At 42.2% G+C, this 23,446-nt stretch overlaps 1 protein-coding gene across 2 annotated transcripts in view; it reads left to right on the top strand.

Moving 5' to 3' along the window:
• Nucleotides 1-23,446, top strand: part of ush2a (Usher syndrome 2A (autosomal recessive, mild)) — a 176,120-nt gene that overhangs the window by 86,320 nt on the left and 66,354 nt on the right. For both annotated transcript variants that reach the window (XM_047331396.1, XM_035627624.2), the window contains 15 exons: nucleotides 1,595-1,742; nucleotides 2,783-2,925; nucleotides 10,237-10,883; nucleotides 11,200-11,369; nucleotides 11,469-11,635; nucleotides 11,781-11,869; nucleotides 14,402-14,736; nucleotides 16,158-16,313; nucleotides 16,892-17,055; nucleotides 17,164-17,373; nucleotides 20,067-20,269; nucleotides 20,378-20,490; nucleotides 21,466-21,694; nucleotides 22,673-22,841; nucleotides 22,948-23,169. In XM_047331396.1, the coding sequence (XP_047187352.1) occupies nucleotides 1,595-1,742; nucleotides 2,783-2,925; nucleotides 10,237-10,883; nucleotides 11,200-11,369; nucleotides 11,469-11,635; nucleotides 11,781-11,869; nucleotides 14,402-14,736; nucleotides 16,158-16,313; nucleotides 16,892-17,055; nucleotides 17,164-17,373; nucleotides 20,067-20,269; nucleotides 20,378-20,490; nucleotides 21,466-21,694; nucleotides 22,673-22,841; nucleotides 22,948-23,169 (3,165 nt within the window). The remainder of the gene's footprint in view (nucleotides 1-1,594; nucleotides 1,743-2,782; nucleotides 2,926-10,236; nucleotides 10,884-11,199; nucleotides 11,370-11,468; nucleotides 11,636-11,780; nucleotides 11,870-14,401; nucleotides 14,737-16,157; nucleotides 16,314-16,891; nucleotides 17,056-17,163; nucleotides 17,374-20,066; nucleotides 20,270-20,377; nucleotides 20,491-21,465; nucleotides 21,695-22,672; nucleotides 22,842-22,947; nucleotides 23,170-23,446) is intronic.

The following is a 23,446-nucleotide window of genomic DNA, read 5'->3' as shown; positions in this document are numbered from 1 at the left end:
ATGATAACCAGGCATTTACAACACACACACACACACACACACACACACACACACACACACACACACACACCTACAAGCACACGTTTTGCCAAATATGTTGAAAATTATACACATGCACACACACGCCCCAACCGTGTCTTAGTCGGAGAACAACAAAAGACAGACTTTGGAAAGTTCTACTGTTCAAGTTCAAAACAAAGGCATAAGGAAGTATAAATTTTAAATACCAGACGTTTCCTCTCTTTCTATCTCTCTTTCTACCTCTGTGCCTCTGGCATCTCTTTAGACTTCTTTAAGGCAAACTGTCTTGATGCGTCCTTGTTCTATGAAAGAACAGAGAGAAGATAGGCGAGCGAGAGACAGAAGAGCAGAGGAGGAGGAGAGCAGAGAGAGAGAAGTGAACATAAAAGTGCATAGTTTAAAACGATTAGTGACACTTCTGATATTGTACCTGCTAACACAGCATGAGGGAGACACAGGCTCACCAACAGTTTGTGTGTGTGTGAGTGTGTGTGTGTGTGTGTGTGTGTCAGAGAGGCAGACTTCAATGTGTGTTGCAATAATAACATACACTAACAGATACTTTCTTTCTGAAACACACACACACACACGCGCTCAGGGAAAGACCCACTGATCTACTGTAGCGTCTTTTTTATTAAAAAGTAGAAACTAGGGAGGTTATAAAAAAGATTTATTTTGAAGCTAAAATTCAAATACAAATTCATCTTATTGACCCAATACTTAATTGAATCCTTTTTCGCTGTGAAAACAAATGGTTTATGATGTGTATCATGTTTTTTAAAAAAGAGTATAAATATGGATTATGCAGATGACAATTCTAGCACTGAATCAGATGATTTTGATATTATTCCGAGTGTGTGTGTGTGTGTGTGTGTGTGTGTGTCATCTTTAAGATGTCAGCAATCAGTCTGGTATTGGAAAGAGGCTCGTGTATTTGATTGAAGGGTCACTTTGTACATCAGAGGGCCTGCTCTTATTACACAGACAACACTACGGTCACTCTCATTTTCTCCTTGTGTTTGTTGTCTTTATCTCTTTCTTATCCTCTCTTTCCTAGCATCTCATCTGTGTCTGTTAAGAGCACATAAGGTGTTTCACTCATTTTCCAACACTAGCAATATAAGCTATCACGTTCAGTTGGAAATTAGGGGCACTGCTCATAATTCTATGTGTATGTGCAAGGGGCTACTACAGGCTGCAGATTTGAAATAGTCACTAAATCGAACTGCTCTTTGTGGCATTCTCTTTAAACAGTATTTTTTTTAACTCTCTTTCCCTTCATTCTGTCATTTCTACCCACTCCTGTTTCCTCTTCCTCCAATTGTCTTTCCTTCCTCGTCTTTATACTCAACTCTAAGCAGAGCCATTCCTAGATGGAGGTCTTTAAGGTTGAACAAGGACATTAACAGTCAACATAAAATTGACATATTTTACAATATTAATTTATTTATTCTTGTTGTCATATGTGTTTTTTACCCCATGCCTGTCCTCATTCAAACCCTTTGACTCCTCTTCACCACCTCCATCCCTTCGTCTCCCATTCACCATCCTCGCTCTGTCTCTCTCATTCTAGCCCCAGATGGGTTGCTACCTCCGAGGTTGGCACATGCATCTACAGCCAGTCTGAATGTATCCTGGTATCCTCCAGCTCACTCCAATGCACCAGGCCCGCTCCGCTACAGCCTGCAAATGAGGACATCCCCACAGAGGCCAGTGATAAGGTGAGAGTGAGAGCACTGAATGCACACACACACACACACACACACACATTAGATAAACAAGTGTCCAAGTTGGCACAAAGTTGTCTACAGCATATGAAAGTGGTCGGAGACAGAGATGTGATAATAAAATAGCAATAAGCGTATGACAGGCACAGCCCTCTCAGATACATATCATGTAGATTTCCCCCTAAAAAGGTGAACATACGCGTATGCGTCCGCATATACATGCAAAGGGCTACATTATACAGCACAGCTGAATTTGTCACATCAACATGACAGACCATCAGGAAAACAGAGAGGGAATGAGCCGGAGAGACGAGGGCAGAGTCAAAAAAAAATTGACACAGGGCAGAGGGACGTGGAAAAAATGTGATAGAATAAAAAGGCAGAGAGGGTGTGCATCTGATATGTATTCATTACATGCTTCCTGACAACAAATTGCAATTTAATCCAAGAAGAGGAGGCTCTCATTCTGTGGTAATAAATAAATGACTAGCTACATGTATTATATATCAGACAGCCATGCCCTCCTCCTCCTCTGCTATGGAAATCTCATTGTTCTCTGATTTATTCATTCATTCATCCCTTCTATCTATCTGATGCTAAATGGTCAACGGTCCCTCATTTATGACAATATTCTTTTACTTTGTCCCAGATTCCTTTGAATGAATATATGGTACGGGATTAGTTATGATATGATTAAAAAGCTATGAAAATGCTGTACATATTGTCAAGATAGTCACTGTTTAGTGTTCGTATGAAATGCATCTCTTGACACGTGTTCTGACACGTACTATCAGGCATAAAATAAGGCTAAATTTAGATAGAACTCGCAAAGAACTTTTACTTTATGAGATGTTATACGAACGAACCACGTTCGAAAATGTACGTAGTCACGTACATACGTACAGTCAAGTGCGTAAAATATGTATTTTGAAGAATGGCCAGCAGAGGTTGACTACACTGGCTGGCTACACTGTTCACATTTTGACCAGAACTAAATGAGTGTCATGTATATGTTTGGGTCCATCCGCACTTAGGCTTCTGGAAAATGCAACAGACACCTTTTCCTACCACGTAGAGGACCTGACGCCGTACACGCAGTACCTGTTTAGAGTGGTGGTCTCACACGCACATGGGCAGACAGCCGGGCCCTGGGCAACACTGCACACTGCAGAGGACAGTAAGTTCATATACTGCACTCAAACACACACGTGCACATGTACACATTTGACATGATTATTACTCAGAGATGCATGCAGCTATACATATCAGTTCTAGAAACAATGCAAAAGAAATTAAAGAAAAGAATGAATTAAAAACACAGACTTTGGTTATTCTTGTGATGGTCATAAACAAACGTGTTATTGCGTCAGAGAAACACTCAGCACTGCTGTTCTGTGGGCTACCTGTTGGCAGTGGCTTTTTCATATTGAATTGTGCTGCCCGGGCGCTCACGTCAGAAGTCCAGCCGAGATTTGCAAGTGACTGGCTGGCAGGTGTCTGGCAGCAGCTGGTTGCACGTTGGCCTCTGCCATCAGTTGGCTGTCAGTGCTGCTGAGTCAAAGTTAAACTCAAGGTGTCTGACGAATTCCCTGATTGTAGGTGATGAGCTAAACAATAGATTCACGCATGAAACATATGGCCAGGGGTGTGAAAAGCAGTCCAATTTTCTTTTATTCCTTAGTCTCAATGGTTTTATTTTATACGAGAGCATTCATTTCCTAATGTAAATGGAGGTGGTCAACGTGATCAAGACAAAAGGGGAGAGAGACAGCGACGACACGTTAAAAATGAAGACGGTGGTGGAAACATGGGCGCGAGCAACATCCGGTGAAACAGTGACAGACATTAGCATACTGTAAGGTGTGTGTCTGTGTGTGTGAGTGACCTAGCCAGTGTCATTGTGGGCTAATTGCTGTAATAGAATCATATTAGCCACTGGAACAGCCTCCTCGGTGCAAAGTTATAAATTAATTAGTACCACGCTATTATCACATACATTATCATTAAGCAGCTGAGATTTGCATACACTGAATACATGCGCATGTACACACACACGGAACTGTGTACGTACCCGTGCGTGCGCGCTGTGCGAATCCATGCACATTCACATGAACACAAGTGCAGTTGCACACACAGACGCAAGCACACACCTATTCATACTCACACATCTGCATTTAGGATGCATTAAATTATGGCCCTGTGCTTTTCTCTTTGCTATGCAGAATTGAATTCCCTTAAGCAAACACATGCACACGCACACACACACACACGCACACACACACAGACATACACTATCTCAAACAGACTGGACTTTTCTAACACATTTTTCCATGTACGCAAAGTATAGATAAGGTGGACAATATTAGTGTTTTCATTTTTGTGTATTCTTGTGTCTATGTGAGAGTAAAAACATGCACCCCTCTTTCTCCCTCTGTGTTTGCGCATGTGTGTGTGTGTGTGTGTGTGTGTGTGTGTGTGTGTGTGTGTGTGTGTGTGTATGTGTGAGTGTGTGCTTGTGAGTGTGTGTGTGTGTGTGTGTGTGTGTGTGTGTGTGTGTGTGTGGACTGTAGATGTGTCCATTCGATCACACTCTGCCCCATCGTTCAAACCACCATCCCTCTCTCTGCCCCTCTCAGACTCCCGCATAAACTCACTCACACACACACACACACACACACACACACTGAGAACATGTGTCATACACACACACCTCCTTGTCCTCCTTATCAATCACACACCTCCTCATGCTCACAAGCAATAACACACAGTGATGAAGTTTCGTGCAGACAAACTCGTACCCCAAAGCGCAGGCTGACGTGACGGTTTAAGTACAGGTGTAAGAAGAAAAAGCGCCTTCTTTCCTTTTTATACTTATTGGTAGGGTTGGAGTTGAAAAAGTCGAGAAATACAAGATACAGCATAATAATCCTTTATCTTTAAAATACAAAAACACAAGGCACTGGGATGCTACTTAACCTGTACCCAGTTGACACAGGCTGTTTATGTGATATTCACAGCTTACTAATAATGTAATGTCTCATTTCACAGTTGAATTTTAACATCTGTTCATGGACATACATCACTGTTAAAAAGTCAAAATGTCCAATCATTTTGAAGTATGCATTAAAGAAAATCTTTTAGCTTGATAATACAATACATGATAGGTATGGAATCTTATAATAAGAGGGGATTTAAACCCATGATGGGAGAAAGCTCAATGTATTGGAGCCAGATTGGATTTTCCTAACACTGATGTGTAATTTGTCGCTATAAAGCCACCCTCTTGTCATTTTGGCAGTGACGGAAAAAGGCTGCATTTTCCGCCAAATCTGCTCTCTCACACTCTACAAAAAATGACAAACCTCAGCAAGCACTTTCACATTTCATTCAGTGTGATTTCATGTGTAGCGAGGACAACAGTTGTGATGTAATCGTTGTTGTTTGAGTTTAGGCGGCAGTCACACATGAAGAGTGCACAGTCACAAACAAGGGCACAGAAAATCTTTGAATAAACATAAATCCATGCGCTGTTACTCACTCACATAGTCATGCATATTTTCAAGTGAGAGGCACTGTGGGTCTCAATGTCCAAGCTCATTTTTTATAGTGTTGTGGTCCTTTTTCGATTTGTATGAGCTGTACCATTGCAAGATTCCCACTTTACTATACTGTATGTTAACATGAACCTCCATTAACAATATGAATCCAAGCATTTATTCTCTTTTTATTCCTTGAGACCAATCTCTGTTTCTTGGAGCATTTTTGTATCCTTTTTTTCTTTCTTCCGTCTTGCACCTTTTTCTCTCATACCGCTTTCATTCTCCTTCATTCTCGTACTTTTTCTTTCTTTCTCTATTTTTGTATTCCTATGGTGAGAATATGAAAATGGAGAGAATAAAAAGGTAAAATAAGGAATTGAGGGGGAAAAAAGAGGAAAAGAGGAAAATAGAGGGCTAATGACAGAACAGAGAAAAAGAGACCCAGGCTTCCTTCTTTCCTTTTTATCATTCCATTAAAGTTTTATATCCATCTTTTTAATGTAATTTGGTCCCTATGAATTCCTGCCGCTGAAGAACAGACAGACAGCTCCTGTGAACATAAACTCTAGTCGTGTTGGACAGCTCCCTTTCCTCTGTCTTCTCCCATGTTCACACAACCTAAGTGATCTAAGGGTGTGTGTGTGTGTGTGTGTGTGTGTGTGTGTGTGTGTGTGTATGTATGTATGTATGTATGTGTGTGTGTGTGTGTGTGTGTGTGTGTGTGTGTGTGTGTGTGTGTGTGTGTGTGTGTGTGTGTGTGTGTGTGTGTGTGTGTGTGTGTGTGTGTGTGTGTGTGTGTGTGTGTGTGTGTGTGTGTGTGTGCGTGTGTGTGTTCTGTGAGAAAGGTACATGTATGTGTGTAAGTGTAGAGAGTATGAATGAATAAAGCACTGTTTTGACAAAATGATCTTAGCAAAGCCATCCAACAAAGTGTGTGTGCGTGTGTGTGTGTGTGTGTGTGTGTCTGTGTGTGTGTGTGTGCGCGTGTGTGCATGTGCATGTGTGAGAGCGAGAGTATTGAAAAATGATGTTTTACCAAATTGAAATTAAATCAGAGAGTGAGAAAGAAGAAGGAAATGGAAAGAAAGGAGAAAAGTGGGACAGAAATGAGGTTGGAAGTAATGACAGAACACAAAGAATTCATGTTATTTAATGAATGAGTGACTGCATTAATAAAATAATACTCCACCTTATTTCCTAGTATTCTGTTCACTTAGCTCTCCAAAGGAAATGTTGAAGTAAAGTGAACATAATCCCACTGTTCCTTTGTATATGAATAGATAACATGTATTTACAGTTTCTTTTTGATTCTTTTTCTTTTGGATATACTGTGAGAACCAACTGGGAAATATGCAGAGTTTCTTTACTTGAGGTCTTTACTAAACCAAATACTTTGCCACAAATTTGGATAATTTCATACATATTTCCACATTGTATTTTAAAAGTCATATGCAACTTGTTGTTTGCTTTCTGTAATGCACGGGCCATCAGAGAGTTACCTGGAATTCAATAAATCACTCCAAGTAGTCTGTGTCTGAAAAGGATATTGGAAATTTTGAATGATTGACATTTCAAAGGTATCGTGCTGGTTGTAGTTACTTAAAGGCTAATGCACATTTCACATACTCATGATGCTCTGGATACAAATCAAGTTCATAACCTTGGTCATACTGTATATCATCCTCTTTCTCATTGCCCCTTTGGTGTCTTCTGTAGCAGCAATGACATTAAGTCATCCGCAGAAAAAGTAAAGATACGAAATGCAATGTAAATTCTCACCGTATTGCTTGTCACGTTTTGACACCGTGTCATAAGCATCTTGATAACAGTAAAGCTCAGCACTTGTCCTCATTATGACTTCTAGGAGCCTCGACTCACCTTCAAAAGCCCAGTCACCCACACACACACACAATGCCACAAACACACACTAGCACACACTAGACCCGTTGTGAGTCTAAAAATAATACCCTTCCTCTTCTCATCGCATGGATACACACAGATTTACACACTTAAATATACACAGATGGACCCTGACCTACACATACATACACAAGAATAAGTACACGACACTGCATAACATGTATACACCCACAAGTACACATGCATATTCACAAACACACACACACTCCTTCCTCCCCCTTTCCCAGCCCTTGTCAGTTGATTGTGTTATTACTATGCTAACCAAATCCTTATAAATGTGATTTAAAGCTTGGCGGCCCTGCACTCCTGTTTTAGCCTTCTGCTACTGTGTTTTACTGGCGAGAGGAGGAGTGAGGGTGGGAGGTGTGGAGAGGGGGGGGGGGGGGCATCGGGAATAAAGAGGTGGAAGAGGCAGGGGAGAGAGGAAAGGTAAAAGGGAGTGGGAGACAAGGGAATAGATGAGCACTTCAGAAAGAGAAGGATGGGAGATGGGAAAATAGAAGAGGTGAGCAGGAGGAACAGGTAACGACAGATAAGGAGTCAGGAGACCAGAGAGAAAGTGGTTGGTACACATTCCCTCCACGCACCTTCCCTCCTGTCCAGAGAGCAGTAAAGCGTCAGAAAAAAAAAAAAAAGGAAAAAAGCATCACCTGCATCTTAAATGAAAATTTCAATTGAAAAACTTAACAGCCCTTCAAATTGCAGAATTTTACACGCGCCAGTAAAGCCTAAATAACACTCAACACTTAGAGGGAGTGGGGGGATGGGGGAAGGGCGGGGCGAGGGAATGAGGGGGTTATTTGGGTAGGGTTGATGGGGGCTGGATCAAGGTGACTGGGTTGTGTTTGGTAGTGAAATAATTTGCAATTTAGGACTTTTCTATCCGTCTATCTCTCTGTGCGCCGTACACATGTATCTGTGTGCGTCGGTTGTTAGATAATGGACCGACATTGTGACCAGACCAGGAAGGCAGGAGAGAATATTGTCAAATAGTAAAGCGGATGCAGAAGGTCTAATTAGACAAACATGTAGAGCGACAACACCAACCCTGCGCTGAGATGAATGAGCATGCAGCGAGGCGCGGAGAGAGGCCGGCGGACATGCACCGAGACAGACAGGGAGACAGGCTCCTTGGTTATTCGTGGGGTTCAGTGGACCTTTGGTGGTAATTGAATCAGTGTGAGTGCTGAGTAGAGCTGGCATAAAAACCTGTTAACCCAAAAGGTCAACTCTCTGCATTGTTTATTTAGCAGGGAGCCCGCAGAGAGAAGGGGGTGAAAGAGAGAGAGAGAGACAAGCGACACAATGCACAAAAAAGAGAGAGAGAGAAGAAAGGAGAGGGGTGGTGAGGAAGAGGGAAAGAAAGAGTCGGAGAGATGAAGAGAGACGGACAGACAGATGGAAGGACTGATGTGTTGGTGGTGGAGCCATTTTTGATCTTTAAAGTCAGCCAAGCTTTACATCACAATTATACATTGTTTTTTATGTGTATGTGTGTGTGCGTGTGTGTGTGTGCGTGTGTGTGTGTGCGTGTGTGTGTGTGTGTGTGTGTGTGTGTGTGTGTGTGTGTGTGTGTGTGCGCGAGACTGGCTGCCATATTAGTTTGTGTCTTTACTGCGGATTTTTGTCTTCGTTTGATTGTGCATTTATATTGCGTGAACTGTGTTGAATTGAATGGGGTGAATCATATCGTTTTACTTGGCTTCACTTGTATCATGTTTTGGACTGTGGGCAGTGCATTGAGATATGCATCTCATGGGCCTCAGTGGTGCAGATGCTCATCCCTGGTTTTAGCAAACTATTGTCTCGTGTGCATGCACACTGACAGACATATATCCATGCGCTTACGCTTCATCTGTCAAACAGTCATGCACGCACACTCTAGTGTTCTTTCTGTCTCTCCCTTGCACGCGCATGCACGCCGCCATCTGGGAAAGCCGTTAGCGGTTAGCGGTAGCACTTAGCGACGCAGCACGCTCCCTCGGTCCGCTCAGTCACCTTGATCTGCTTGCCCTTCACACAGCACCATTACCGCTATACTGCACTGCTGTTGGTGTGGGTTTGAGAGTGTGCAGGTTAAAAAAAAATCTGTCTATGTATACGGACATGACATGCATCTGTGTGTGTCCATTACAGAGCAGTACAGTGGGATGTGAATGGCAGGGGAGGTGTGTGGGAGGGGGCATTACCTTCAAATGAGCTGCCATGCAGTGAAATGTCCCTCTGACTAGTCCTGTGTAGGTTCCTATCTGTGCATGAACATGTGGAAGTAATGTGACATGTGTGTGTGCCTGTGGCCTTCCAATGTGGATCTCTGTCTGCCTGTGTACCTCTGATAGTGGTTGGGATAATTTTGTGTTCTGGACATTAGAGGTGAATGCACAACCAGGCGATGAACAGGGAAACCAAATCAAAAACTACTATTTCTCTGAGGCTCACGTTCTCCAAAAAGAAGTTTTGCAAGCAGCACAAATACTTTTTGCTCTCAGTTTGTTCTCATGACATACGTATTGTCAGATAAATGTTTTTAAGGGTTCCAGGTATTTATATAAACCAAAGTTATTGAGTTTATAATTTAAATAAACCCTGCTGATTACTAAAATTTGGAATTCTAATAGTGTGTGTCCATGTCACACATCCAAAGCCTGTGCGACATTACGATGTAATTTTCCCAGCAGCCCAGACTGGCCTACACATCACCTCCTGAATTCCCGGTTGAAGGAGGAGCAGACTCACATTCAAGCAGTCACAAGTGCTGCATAAATCCATAAATACAATCTTGAGTTGCTCGGGGAGAAATTGAGAAAGAGACTTTCCATGTTAATCCCTTTCATAGGGATGGCAAAATCACTCTTTGTCCTTCTGATGTCATTCTTGATGTTACTTGTCAAATGATTCTTTTGAACAAATCCCCTCTCCTCACTTTTATTTCTTATTCTTTTTATAAGCACACGCAAAAAAGAGTATGTTTATCTATTTCTTTTGTCTTCTCCTCTGCCTGTCTCTTCATCATCCCCCTTTCTCTGCAGGCCCAGGACCAGTGGACAGCCCAACTGTATCAGGCTTTCATCCTCGAAGTGTAACAGTTACCTGGGTTCCTCCCTCACAAACAAATGGCATTATCAACAATTACACCCTCTATCTTTGGCCCAGCTCTATATCTCCTTTAGATTCCAAACCCAGCTCAGTCTCCAGCACCAGCACAACTCTCAACTCCAACCTATTGCCCAGCACTGAGGTTGCGTACCTCAACACAGGTCAAAGCCTCAGGCCAACATCCAGTCTTACCTCCCCTGACTCAAGCAACATATCCATGTCTACTTTCAACACAGACATTAATAGCAACTCAAGCTCAATCCAAGGCGCTAGACCCAACGTCGTCCCCAAGCCCTTTTCTAGCTTGAGGCCTGTTCTTGCAGAAGACAACCATTTTAAATCTTCTCGTGAAAGCAATACAAGCCAAGGCCCCGTCCTTTTACTGCATAGCCCGGACTACAATGCAACCAACTCCAACACTGAACATTTTACAATACGAGATCCCTTCCGCAACCCCATCTCCAGTCCCCTTAGTGCAGCTTCAGATTTAAGTTCATTCCCTCAGTCAGTCACTGTTCCAGGGAACACCACCAGCTACACTGTCCTTGATCTGCTGCCATACCACACCTACGGCCTTCAGGTACATAACATTTGCGTCATCGTAGACTATAGCTTTATAATGGCCAGTTGCACCAACTGGTCTTTACTAAGCTTAGTCTTTATTAAGACCAACCAGTTATGATCAACCTATCTTAAGAGCAGGCTTAAGCCCTGTTGGTGCAACCAGCCCTAGATGTTTTTCTTGACATTTGAATAATAAGCTCCCATTATGGTCATGAAAAATAATCATTGCATTGTAAGGTGTCAGAATAAGAACTCATCGAAAGATAGATTATAATTCGAACATTAGAAACGTATCGCATTGTGATGTTTCAAAACTGTTCTCCAATATCTAGGTGGAAGCCTGCACCAGTGTGGGTTGTTCCTTGTCTGGGATGTCACAGCGTTTTCGTACCCTACCAGCTCCTCCTGAAGGAGTTCCTGCACCTCACCTCTACTCTGACACCCCAACCTCTGTGCTCTTGTCCTGGGGTGCACCTGAGCGGAGCAATGGGCCACTGGATCGGTGAGAAAATCTCAAATACTGTACAATTCAATCCTTTTTTTGTGCTCTCATATTTGCAATTGTCTTTTTATTTTCTACTATATCTTGTGATGGGGATAGATGGCTGATTGAGCGTAGAGTCACTGGGACCAAACAAGTCTCCACAGTGGGCCATCTCCTACCAGAGTCTCCACCTCTTTCCTTCCTGGATACTTCATCAGCTCTGAGTCCCTGGACCAGCTACCAGTATCGACTTGTGCTCCATAACCAGGCTGGCAACACCACGGGTAAGGCCTTCACGAAGGCATTAACTGAAATCAAATTCATCTGGCCAATATGTGTAATGGAATTTGTGACAGTTAGAAATTAATGCTTTCAGCCTTTGCCGTTTCACAGTAGGATATTTAACCACAATTGTTTCAAACCTTGCAGGACCCTGGGTCAGCATCACCACCAGACCTTCTCGGCCAGCTGGTTTCAGTCCACCAAGAGTAAAGGTTTTGGGACCAGACTCATTTCAAGTGAGGGCTACTTTTAACAGATTTTTTTTCTTTTATTGTAAATATGCATTGGCTTGGCTTGGAAGAGCTCATGCAATCCAAGCCAGCCATGCTGCTCAGAGTAAATTGCAATACAGCCTGTTTCATTTAAATGATACATGGTTTCTTAGAGGGAGCTTAAGCTAAAGTGTTAAAGTTATTTAAACAGACAAAATATGCAAAAAATACAATGCAACTCGAGTGTGAATCTTTTCTGTCACTCAGGGTTTGACAGAAGTGTAGAGTAGAAAAGACAAAGCAATGTCACACGGATTCTTCTGTCTTTCTCTTTTGGGATTTAATGAGAAAGAAAAACACTCAACTCAAGGTCCCCTTCAGAAAATGGGCGGGGCTGTGACCCTGTCTGAGGCAGCTTCCTTCCTGTCGGCCATTTTGAAGGAGGGGCCACAGTTAAATTCCAGCGATGGCTAATCCCACATCAAGCCCCTGAAACAATTTTGTATGCATGCATGCGCGCACACACACACACACACACACACACGCACACACACACAGGCCTGCACTAATGCTAACTGCAGAAAAATGCTAATTCCTGTCATCATTTCAAAACTGCCCCTGTCATCTCTGCTGCAGCACAGCTTTAGGGGTCATAGGTCCAAGACGGAAAGTGTTCCTTCCTGGTTGTTGCTAATTGGAGACAGACAAGCCGCTTCCTGGTAACCGGTTGACCTTGACAACACAGAGAGGATTTTGAGTGTCTCCATCCTTCTCTAAATGGTTTATTTTTCTTTTCTTCTCTTTGTTGCATATAACTTATTCCTTATGGAGGTATTCACTCACTCTCTCTTACCATTACCCTGTTAACGTTTTCTTTTCTATTAGCTTTTTAAATGTTAGCATGGCATCTCGGACTATGGCTGGAATGGTTTGTACTGTGACAGATGAAGGTCAGTTCATTGATTGTTGAAAGCAGGTTTTGAATCAGACTGTGGTATCAGAAAGACAGCTATGCATTAAAGCAAAATGAGATCACAGATACGATTAGATTTCTAATCTTCTAAGCATCATACAGGCTTTTGCTACAGAAACTGTGCCAGTGCTTTCTATTCATATTTTGTGGATTCTGCCTCAGTCAAGGTGGATTTGTTTTCAGCCTATTTTGTTTATTTGTCAGAAGTTTATCCCAAATCCACATAGTTTGTTTGCAGGATGACGATCTGAATTTACCTTAATATGTTAGCAATTGCGTTGATCCCTATGCGAGCAAATTGCAAAATTGTATTGTCAGCTACAGTGGTTGGCATGCTCTCAGTGCCTCTGAGTTTTCTCTCAGTCTAATAGCATAGATGCGCAAAGACACACACACACATGAAACACGTCCTTACACACACACACACACACACACACACACACACACACACACACACACACACCTATTCTCTTTCACTCTTAACTTTATCATCTGTCTCTCTCACTCATATACATCTAAACACACACACATACACTCATAGTGTACTAGCCTTAGCCCCAGTGCTCCGTGTCAGCCCAGGGTCTCCACCGTCCTCACCATCTACAGATTACATCAGGCTATTCAATCTGTAAATGACTTCCACCACAAAGCACATCCAACACGCACTTTGGGAAATGAGCTACCTAACTCAACATGACCCTGCCCGTGTGTGTGTGTGTGTGTGTGTGTGTGTGTCTTGTATCACCTCACAGTGTCACTTGTTAAATGAATATCAAGGTTGCATGAGAAATAATTATTCTTGATGTTCATTCATAATGCTCTCATCAACATTGATCACTTAATCACCTAAAGTCTTTGTCTCTACAAGCTCTTAACTGATCAGTTAATGTACATGACAGTTTGTGTCCATACGTGTGTTAGAGCACACAGAATGGAAACACAGGTGTGTATGTGTGTGTGTGCACAAAGTTTTTGAATTTGCGTACACCGAGCCTGGGTGTGTTTGTGTGGCTGTACAAACAAAACATTTATTTTATACATCTGTAATTCAAATATGTAGAGGTGTGTGTGTGTGTGTGTGTGTGTGTGTGTGTGTGTGTGTGTGTGTGTGTGTGTGTGTGTGTCCCAGTTACCTTCATCTTCACTCTGAAATGCTGACAGACTGAACTGTTTCCAAATCAGATGCAGTGCTCAACAACAGCAAGCTTTTGTTTTTGCATGCAGCAATTCCATTACCAGCTGCTTTCATTATTTTAGCATGGCGTCTGTGCACATGCGCGTGTGTGTGTGTGTGTGTGTGTATGTGTGTGTGCAGTGTGTCCCGTTTTAAAAGGAATCTTCTGCTCAAGTCAAAGTAAGGTTATCTTTGACACACACACACTTACACACACACACACACACACACACACACACAAACACACACACACACCAGCCAACCAATGAGATAACTTCTTTTGGATAATTCTTAGGAAAGGAATAAGTGAACCAAGCCTTTAGTTTTTTTCAGTACTACCCTGATTCATCTGAATACTGTATTTCAAATGTACAACCCAGAACTCAAATCTACCGCACCTATGTTTCAGGTCACATGGTCTCCCCCTCTAATTCCTAATGGAGAAATTCGTGGCTATGAGATCCGCCTCCCAGAACCCCGTGTAAACCATGAAAGTGGCAACGCATCTGAGCTCACCATCACAGTGACGGACCTCATTCCATACACAAACTACAGTATTACTGTGTTGGCGTGTTCCGAGGGTGGTGGACATGTTGGAGGATGCACAGAAAGCTTGCCTACTCCAGCTACCACGCTGCCCGCAACTCCTCAAGGCCTCGCACCACTGTCAGCGGTGGCAGTGAGTGAATCGTTCCTAGCCATTTCCTGGCAGCCACCGAGCAGGCCCAATGGACCTAACATCAGGTAACAGTGGGGTTTTTTTACCTAAGACAGCACATTTAGATAGAATTGGCATTCCACATTACTGTTCATTAAAGATCATCACAGACAAGTTTTGTTTTTATTCCGAATTCAACATCGCCTGACAAACCAGTCGCACCAATAGAAAGGGAGATACAGCCAGTGTTGGGAGTAACATGTTATGCTTTACTGTAATCACATTACTGTTCCTGGTGATGCAGTTTGAAAATAACATTTCTTTTGCTGCATTGAATTTAAAACCTTTCAGTAATTATTGAAAAGTATCTCACCTCATCTTTATCTCGTAATTTTATGACCCTTTTTCCTCATGATGTTATGGGTTTTATTCTAGTTATATTACAACTTTTTTTCTCGTAATTTTACAACTTTATTCCTCCAAATCTCAGATGTTTTTTTTCCCTCTAAGTGGCTCTAGTATTCTGTTGTAACATGTACCTGTACACAGCAGCAATTTCCACATGATCCTTTCAGCTTTTTCCTCTGCAGATCAGCTGTTTTGAAAAGGTTGTAAGAAAAGTAAAAAATCATAATAATGAATCATGAAATTTAAAATCATAATAGCTCAACACAGGCAGATACACAACTAAAATCCAACACTAATTATTAGGGACCTAATAAATATTGACCCAAGTCTAAGTTAACCTTGTGGTTTTTTAAATTGACTATAGTCTACAGTTTGAAACTAGACAGCTCAGACTGCAATTCAAAGCATGTTATTATTAAGAGACGAGCTCGAGAAGATCAATCGCTGCTGAAAAACTTCGAAAAAAAAGTCGGTGGTAACACGTTAACAAGCCGCTAACACAAATTCCCTGGCAATGAGCTGAGTGCAGTGCATTTTTAATCACGGTTCTCTCAGTCCCAATGCACATTCTGGTCCGTTTTGTTCTGTCCTGTTCTACTCCGTCGGTGATTAGGCCTAAAATAAAGGTCCATTTTCCTGGCAGACGATTAAAATGCATGAGCCCGTCTCTCTGTTCTGCTCTGCTCAGCTCTGTGTGTTTGTCTAAGTGGGTTGGTTAAAAGGCAGCATTAAGCCCTTCTCTTCTGATTACAGCAAAAATTAGCATCACTGTGGGGAGAGGAAAACACAAACCCTGCAGAAAAAAAAACAACAGAGGGAGGGGAGTAGGGAGGCAGGATGAGATACAGTGAACGAATAAGAATAGAGTTGATGAAAAACAGCAGAAGAGGAGGAAATGAGTGATAAGCAAAGGAGTCAGTTGTGTGTGTGTGTGTGTGTGCGCGTGTGTGTCTAATGCCTGCACGCCTATATTCCGTTGTGGGTGCAGTTGTGTGTCTGTGTGCTCAATTTGTTGTATTGCTGTACATGCGTTGTGTGTTAATGCATTCCTAAACACCACGTGTGCGCCCATGTTCTTTTATTCAAATTTCCCCTTCAGATACAAGTTGCTCAGACGTAAAACCCACCAGCCGCTGGCCATCGCCACGGTCCCCACAGTTACAGCCACGTCCCCTCCCCCCCCTGAAGATCTCCATCACTGGCTCCATGTTTACTCCGGCACCAAATTGTTCTACCAAGATAAAGGCCTAAGCAGGTGAGATTACTGAAATGAGCTCTAGAGCAAACGCCGGCGCCGCAGCAAACCGTGTGTGCAGAGCTGATCGGCGAGCTGCTGCTGATGCCGATCTTTTAATACCGCTCAAAGATACATTAAGCAAATATCCCAAAGAATTAAATTGTTTTTCACACAGCGTCCCCTAATCTCAGTTTGGCACTTGGTGGAAGCTGATTTTTATTTTTTCCTCTATGCTTGCTAAAAGGCTCTGGGTGTACTCTTTTCGGGGTTGCGTCTCTACTGGGCTTTATTCAAGAAGTAAACTGACAAACGTTTCAACATGTCAGCACTTTTCACTTTTGTTGTTTATGGGAAAATAAATAGTGCTTGTTCAACAGCAGTCGCCACATTAGCAGAACTAGATGCAAAGACAGAGTAACGCAGAATGATGTAGGGACTAGGGATAGACATGAGTGAAATTAAGATCCCACTTATCCCACTTAAAGAGAAACTCTATATTTTAATTTTTTATTTTATGTCAATCAATGGATTACAGTTTCAGGCAGTACTCGCAGAAGAGCTGGTCTATAGTAGCATTTATCATTTTATCTCAACAGATTCACCCGTTACGAGTACCAGTTAGTGGTCCACAATGATGTGGGCTCCTCCTCGGGAGAGACTGTAGCTGCCGTGACCATGGCGGGGGTTCCCCTCCACCCTCCGTCTCTGTCTGCTCATGCTATCAATCACACTGCAGTGCAGGTCAACTGGACGCCACCCTGTAAGATCACCCTCCGTCTTAAACACACACACACACACTCACACACACACACACGGTCTTCCCAGCACAGGTCTTTATTCAGAAAGGTTTCTTCATGTCTTTTCTCAGCGTTGCAGGACCTGCAGGGAGCGGTGGAATCTTTCTTTCTCACACTAGAGTCTCTCCAGTCAAGTCAAGTCTTGACTCTACCCCCTGACATCAACTCCACAGTTATTTGTGACCTTTGGCCCAGTACCACATATCTGGTGTCTTTACATGTGTCCAACGGGGCACATAACACAACCAAGGCAGAAGTTAACGTCACCACAGAGGATGGAGGTATGTGTACATTTTCTTTGCGAATGTACATCCTTACTTAATATATATATATATATATATATATATATATATATATATATATATGTGTGTGTGTGTGTGATTGTGTGAGTACATAAATTCATTACAGCCAAGAGAGGTCCCTGTGTTAATGCACATTTCCCTGTGTCTCTGTGCTTCACAGGAGATGTTAAACACATCATGTAGAGAGGCAAGAAATCAATACAAATTGTGTGCGTGCGTGTGAGCGTGCGCGCGTGGCGGACCTAAGGTGTGGCAAAATTTGCGTTGGCACCACACCCCAGCAAACACACACAAGCTGTGTCTACCTGCCAAAGTTAATGGCAAAGAATTGGCTGTGCCCATGTCTTTTGCAGGCTGTAATCACTGTACGCTGCAATTACGATAAACCATATTTTATCATGGGTAAAAAAATGAAGATAAGGAAAATAATATCAGTCACTTATGTTCAAATGGAAATTTTCAAATTGCACAATGGCATCATAATGATATACTGTACTTCTTTAACAGAGCATCATCTGTTCTCAAAGCTTTTGCTCTTTCTTAATAAACTACTTGTTATAGTAAAAAGAGTTTATTAAGTGGGATATCAGCAAAAATTTATTGGTCCTTGGCTCTACTGGTATTTCATTTTTCAGTCAGGGTCAGCCTTTAATGTCTTAAGCTATGAGGCCATGTAACTGTCATCAGGGCTTTTTCTTTCCATGTGCTCTTCAACTCACTGCCCAATACCTCAGCATTTATCTTTCACATCACTCTGTTCTTATATCAGAGGCCACTTAGTCTGGCTGTTGTTTTCTCTATGTCTCTCTCTCTCTGGCCCCCCTCTGCTCCCAGTTTTCCCCTGTCTCAATGTAATCATATGTCAGAGGTCTCTCTCTTTCTCTCTAATCTGAGCAGTATAATAAAAAGTGCATTAAAAACATTAGAAAATCATTAGGTGCTAAAGGCAGAGTACGGCTCGTTTAACTGAGAGGGCTCTGGAGGTAATTTCATTATTTTACAGCCATAAGACTGCACACACACACACACACACACACGCACACACACACACACGCACACAAAGGCCAAATATATTTTGACTAATGCATCTCAACCCTACCAACCATCCTAACATGGCCTGCGATCTATAGGGCAACGCTTACATCAGGCGTAATTGGCAAGAAAAATGCGTGCGTGCTTGTGCACGTGTGCATGTGGGTATGCGTGTGTGTGTGTGTGTGAGAGTGAGTGAAAGGGGCTCAGTGGGCAGTATTGCGTTGCCATCCTGCAGTAAATGAAATGTAGAACAGTGGGTTGGGTTTAGGTAAGTGCACTGGCAGCAAATGAATTGGGTTAGCTTCTCTTAGCTGAGCGCACACTCACTTAGGATAACAGATGGTGTCAGTACCTCTGTGTTCGGTTCTCTTTTATCACTTTTCCACTTACAGCTTTGTTTCCGTTATCATTTGAAGAAAACGTTATACAGTTAAATTAACAATAGTCTCTGTTCTTTCTTCCCCTATTTCCCTGTCTCTGTGTGTTTTCTTTCTTTAACTTGTCCTTTATTTGTTTTCTACTGTCCTTCACTCTTTTTACAATTCACGCCTTTGTTTTGCTTCTATATCCCAAACTCATTTCCTATGGGCTATCTTACCATATTAATCACTGTATGACACTGTAGTTTAGTATCGCCTGTGGATGTGCTGAAAGAGAATTTCAGTAAAGGAACTAAGGGAAATGAGACTGAAGGGACAGTGAGAGAGAGAGAGAGAGAGAGAGAGAGAGAGAGAGAGAGAATATATAAAAAACACAACCTAGAAAGTCTCACAGAGAGATTCACTGTTAACTGGGAGATTGAGAAAAAAAGAGTGAGCTGATCATGGAGAATCGATCGAAATGCGCTCAGCCGAGAGATGTTAACCCAATTAATTTGCTTCCAATGCACTTACCTGAACAAAGCCCACCACTCTACATTTAGTAGCATTAACAAGGTAATCCTGCTCGCATACGGACACGCAGGTAGTTTCCCTCCCTCACACTGACACCAACACAGACTCATAGTCACTTTTCTGTCTCCTCCCCGCCATCTCACACACAATTATGAACACACACCTCTTTGAGTAAGCTGTGGTTAAAAAGCGTGGTGCCTGAAAAGTTTGTCGGCCTGTGTTTCCCCCTCACTGTGTGAAAATAGTTCTACTGTTAAACCAACTTTGAAAGAATCGTGCCTGATGCTCAGAGGACGTTACATGTGTGTTCTAAAATGCATTACAGTGTGTACCGGGGACCTCTTAGTCCCAACACGTAGTGTAACATTTGTCTCTCGTTTCTTTCTGACTTTTACAAGCCTGGCCTAATGATCACTAACGCAGCACTGTTTAATGGCATGTTAAAGTTTTAGTGGTGTAGGCTTTGTGTAAAAACCTACACCGCTGCTGTACAAGCAGTTATTACGATGTAAAAATTAACCCTTTAAAATATTTATATCCCAAATACTATATTTCTCAGCCGTGTTCTTATATTACCGCACAGTAAAGTCGGTATGTTAAAGCTTGTGAAGTTGAGGACATCGGCTTCATTAAGACTGTATGTGTGCTTGGAGATAAGAGGCTCCCGTCTCCAATGTCCAAACTGCAAAAGTGCTCTGTTGTCCTCTAATTCTGCGATTCTGTGCACGCGCGTGCCATCGCCAGAGCCAGACGGGATGTCCGCCCCAGAGGTGGTTCCGGTAAATAGCACCACAGTGCGTGTGCTCTGGCTCCCTCCTCTAAGGCCCAATGGAGCAGTTACCGCTTACTACATCTATGTCAGTGACCGTCTCCATGGCAGTGCAGACAACAGCTCAGGGTCCTACCTGCTGGGCGACCTGCTGCCTTACACTGTCTATAACGTACAGGTATGCACACAGACAGATGCTGACAAGAACATCCAGACATAGACATGCACACATGCACATTACGTCCATTGACTGACGTGTGTGTGTGTGTGTGTGTGTGAATTTCAGGTGAAGGTGTGTACTGTGTATGCATGTGTGAGAAGTAATGTTACTCAGACGACTACTGTGGAGGACCTGCCTGCTGACCTGGGCACGCCGCACGCACACGTGATCAGTCCCAGGTAACACAGACATGTGCTGCACATATATTTTCAGTGGTTCTTTTCACTTTCTGAAGGCTCTTGTTTGTCTTTTTTGTCCCCCCCAAGTGACACTATTTATTTCATTTTAGAGTGTTAACATTGTTCGAGGTTCATTCAATTTGATAGCCTTTGGTTTGTGCACAGTAATCGTTAATGTTTCTCAGCAGCACAAAGGTTGCTTTGCAGTTTTGACACAACAGAATCAATACAGCCAGCACCAACGCAGCAAATTGTGGACCTTTTCTTTTGTCCTGTGGCAGGAATGTTTAAAGATTTTATTTCATTTCACACAGTGTCAGCAATCTGTATATCAATGAAGTATAAGATGCTTCAATTTGTTTTTATTTCAAAGTGTCATTTGTACTCAAAAGACTGCAACCGTATTTATATACATTAATACATGTTTACTCATGCTTTTTACTTTTTAACTGCACCTTCAGTGTTCAATGCTAAAAATTTTAGCGCCAAGTAATCTATTAAAGCACCGTATTTCATAATTGAGAGTTATAGGTTATACAAAGTCTTCTGACAATAATTTAATCAGATTATCTCAAAGTTGCTTTTTAACATCTTCCAAAATTAATAAAGTATGATTGCAAACTGACATTTTATTTGCAGTCAGTTAAATTTAATGACATTTAAAATGCACCCCTTCCCGCATTCGACCTAAACCATAATGTTGCAAATCTAACAGTTGCAAAGGAAGTGGTGATTTGTGGTGTATTTTCTCCCTCGGAGACTGTGGAAGTTGTAACTCTAAGTGTTACTACACAGGTCTTTCCCTGCCAAAGATGTCAGCGATAAAACAGAGGAAAATCAATAGTGTGAAGTGTATAAAGATACACACACCCTGACACTGTAACTCAACTTTGTCAGGCATTAGCCATGCATGAAGGTATGTGTGTGTGTGTGTGTGTGTGTGTGTGTGTGTGTGTGTCTCTCTCTCTATCTCAGGGCGGTGAGGTTGGACTGGTCGCATCCAGGCAGACCCAGTGGCATCATGCTGGGTTACGAGGTTTTAAGACGGACTCTGAGGTCATGTGCCAGTGGGTCAACGGGGGTCACATCCTCTGTGGGCGGAAAGTCAGAAGGTGCCGGTGGTTTAAGGTTCAGATGTTCCTACCTGCAGTGTCCTGCGAGTCATGATGTGTGTGGAGCGTCCTGCTTCCATCCTGACATACAGGTGATTATGTCATGGACATTTTGTACTATTTGTCCTTTTTTCTTGTACAGTATAATATTATTATATTATTATTATTATTATTATATATCATTGTCTTTCTCTTCCTTTCTTTGTCATGTTTGCCTTGCTACTTTCTTTAACAAGGTCGAGAGTATTACCTGGAACAACACACACTTTTGTATGTAGCATGTGTTGTGGATATTTTGTTAAAATGTGGTATAAATGAAAAGCAAGATATAACCCAAACGATAAGTATGGATGTATGGTGGACATAAGTCTTCACCAGACCTCCGACACACACATGCACACAAGCACAATGAGAGACATAGAGACACAATACACTCTCACATTTCCTCTTCTTAATGCACAGTATTTACATTGGATGAATGCCCATCCTCTCTGTCATATTTTTTTCTAAACAGAACAGAAAGTTGCAAAGGAACGGTATTTCATCAGTGCCTTGTATCAATAATGAAGCATACAGTGTACTGGCTCTATATGTGGCCTAACATTGGCCTATAACGTGTAATTTCTACATTGTGGTCATTGTATCTGCATTGGTACTAACAGTCGAGTTTGGAGGCACTTTTAATTTCTTTGAGTAATTCCATTTTATACTACTCCACTACATTTTTTTTTTGACAAATGTAGTTTTTACTACATTTATTGTTAAACTATTTAGCAGATTTTAATTATTAATATCAAATATGATCCCTTAGATAAATGTGTTGTATAATAATGGATTGTAATTACCCAGCAGTATATAAAGTAGTTTTAATTAACCCCATCAGTACCAGCTGCAGTATTTATGTGATATTTACAGTAATGCATTGATAATAATAACCAATTCATGTTTTGTTTTTTTTGGTTTTTTCATTCATCACAAATGAAGTGAATACTTTTACTATTGTTATTCCCCCTCAATGCCTACACATAATTAGTTTTATTTCTCTGTTCATTTGTGTGTGTTTTGTATAGGTTTGCTGCAGTGGACTGTTGTACACTAAGAAGCCACATCATCATTGTTGTGAGGGCAGTTATCTGAGTTTGACTAATTCCTCCGACCCGGTCTGTTGCGATGGCAAACTGCTCCCAGCTCTCCCTGACCACCAGTGCTGTGGACGATACTACGTTCCTGTGAAAAACAGTGAGTGTCCGATTGCTTCATGTGTGGCTCTTTTCTGCCTGATTTGAGTCTGTTCTTTTCCATGTTGTGCTGAAGCGTTTTCCTTCATCTGTCCTTGTCTTTGTAGATGAATACTGCTGTCCTGACCACTCGCAGGGCCGGGTCTCAGTGGGGCTGGGTGACAGCTGCTGTGGGGGGGTTCCTTTCTCCGTGAAAGGCGGCCAGCTCTGCTGCAGTAGGAGCCTGCGTGACGGCTATGGGGTCCAATGCTGTGGAGGCCGGATTGTAGATGATACGCTGGTGTGCTGCGGCGATGCTGAGAGGGGGGAAGTGCATACATATACCCCAGGTGAGTGAAGTAAACGCCCAGACACTAACACATACTGTTGTTTGATTAAGAATTCATGTTTTTACTCAACAATGAAATGAAAGTATACTGAAAATGTTCTGCTGGGCCTGTCCAGTCAATAAAAAGGCCTGTTCTGTAAAAACTAGTTACAATGACCCCAAAATGATTTATTTATTTTTTAATTGAAGTTTAGTTCCTTTGGATGCCTCGGTGTTTATTGGGGGGAATGAGAGAGTGATGCAAAAAGGTAGACTACGACAGGACAAGAGAGTAAATC

The sequence above is a fragment of the Scophthalmus maximus genome, chromosome 4 (genome assembly GCF_022379125.1).
Source record: "Scophthalmus maximus strain ysfricsl-2021 chromosome 4, ASM2237912v1, whole genome shotgun sequence".
Classification (NCBI taxonomy): Eukaryota; Metazoa; Chordata; class Actinopteri; order Pleuronectiformes; family Scophthalmidae; genus Scophthalmus; species Scophthalmus maximus.
The sequence above is the reverse complement of the archived record's forward strand: the minus strand, read 5'-3'. Positions and strand labels throughout refer to the sequence as shown.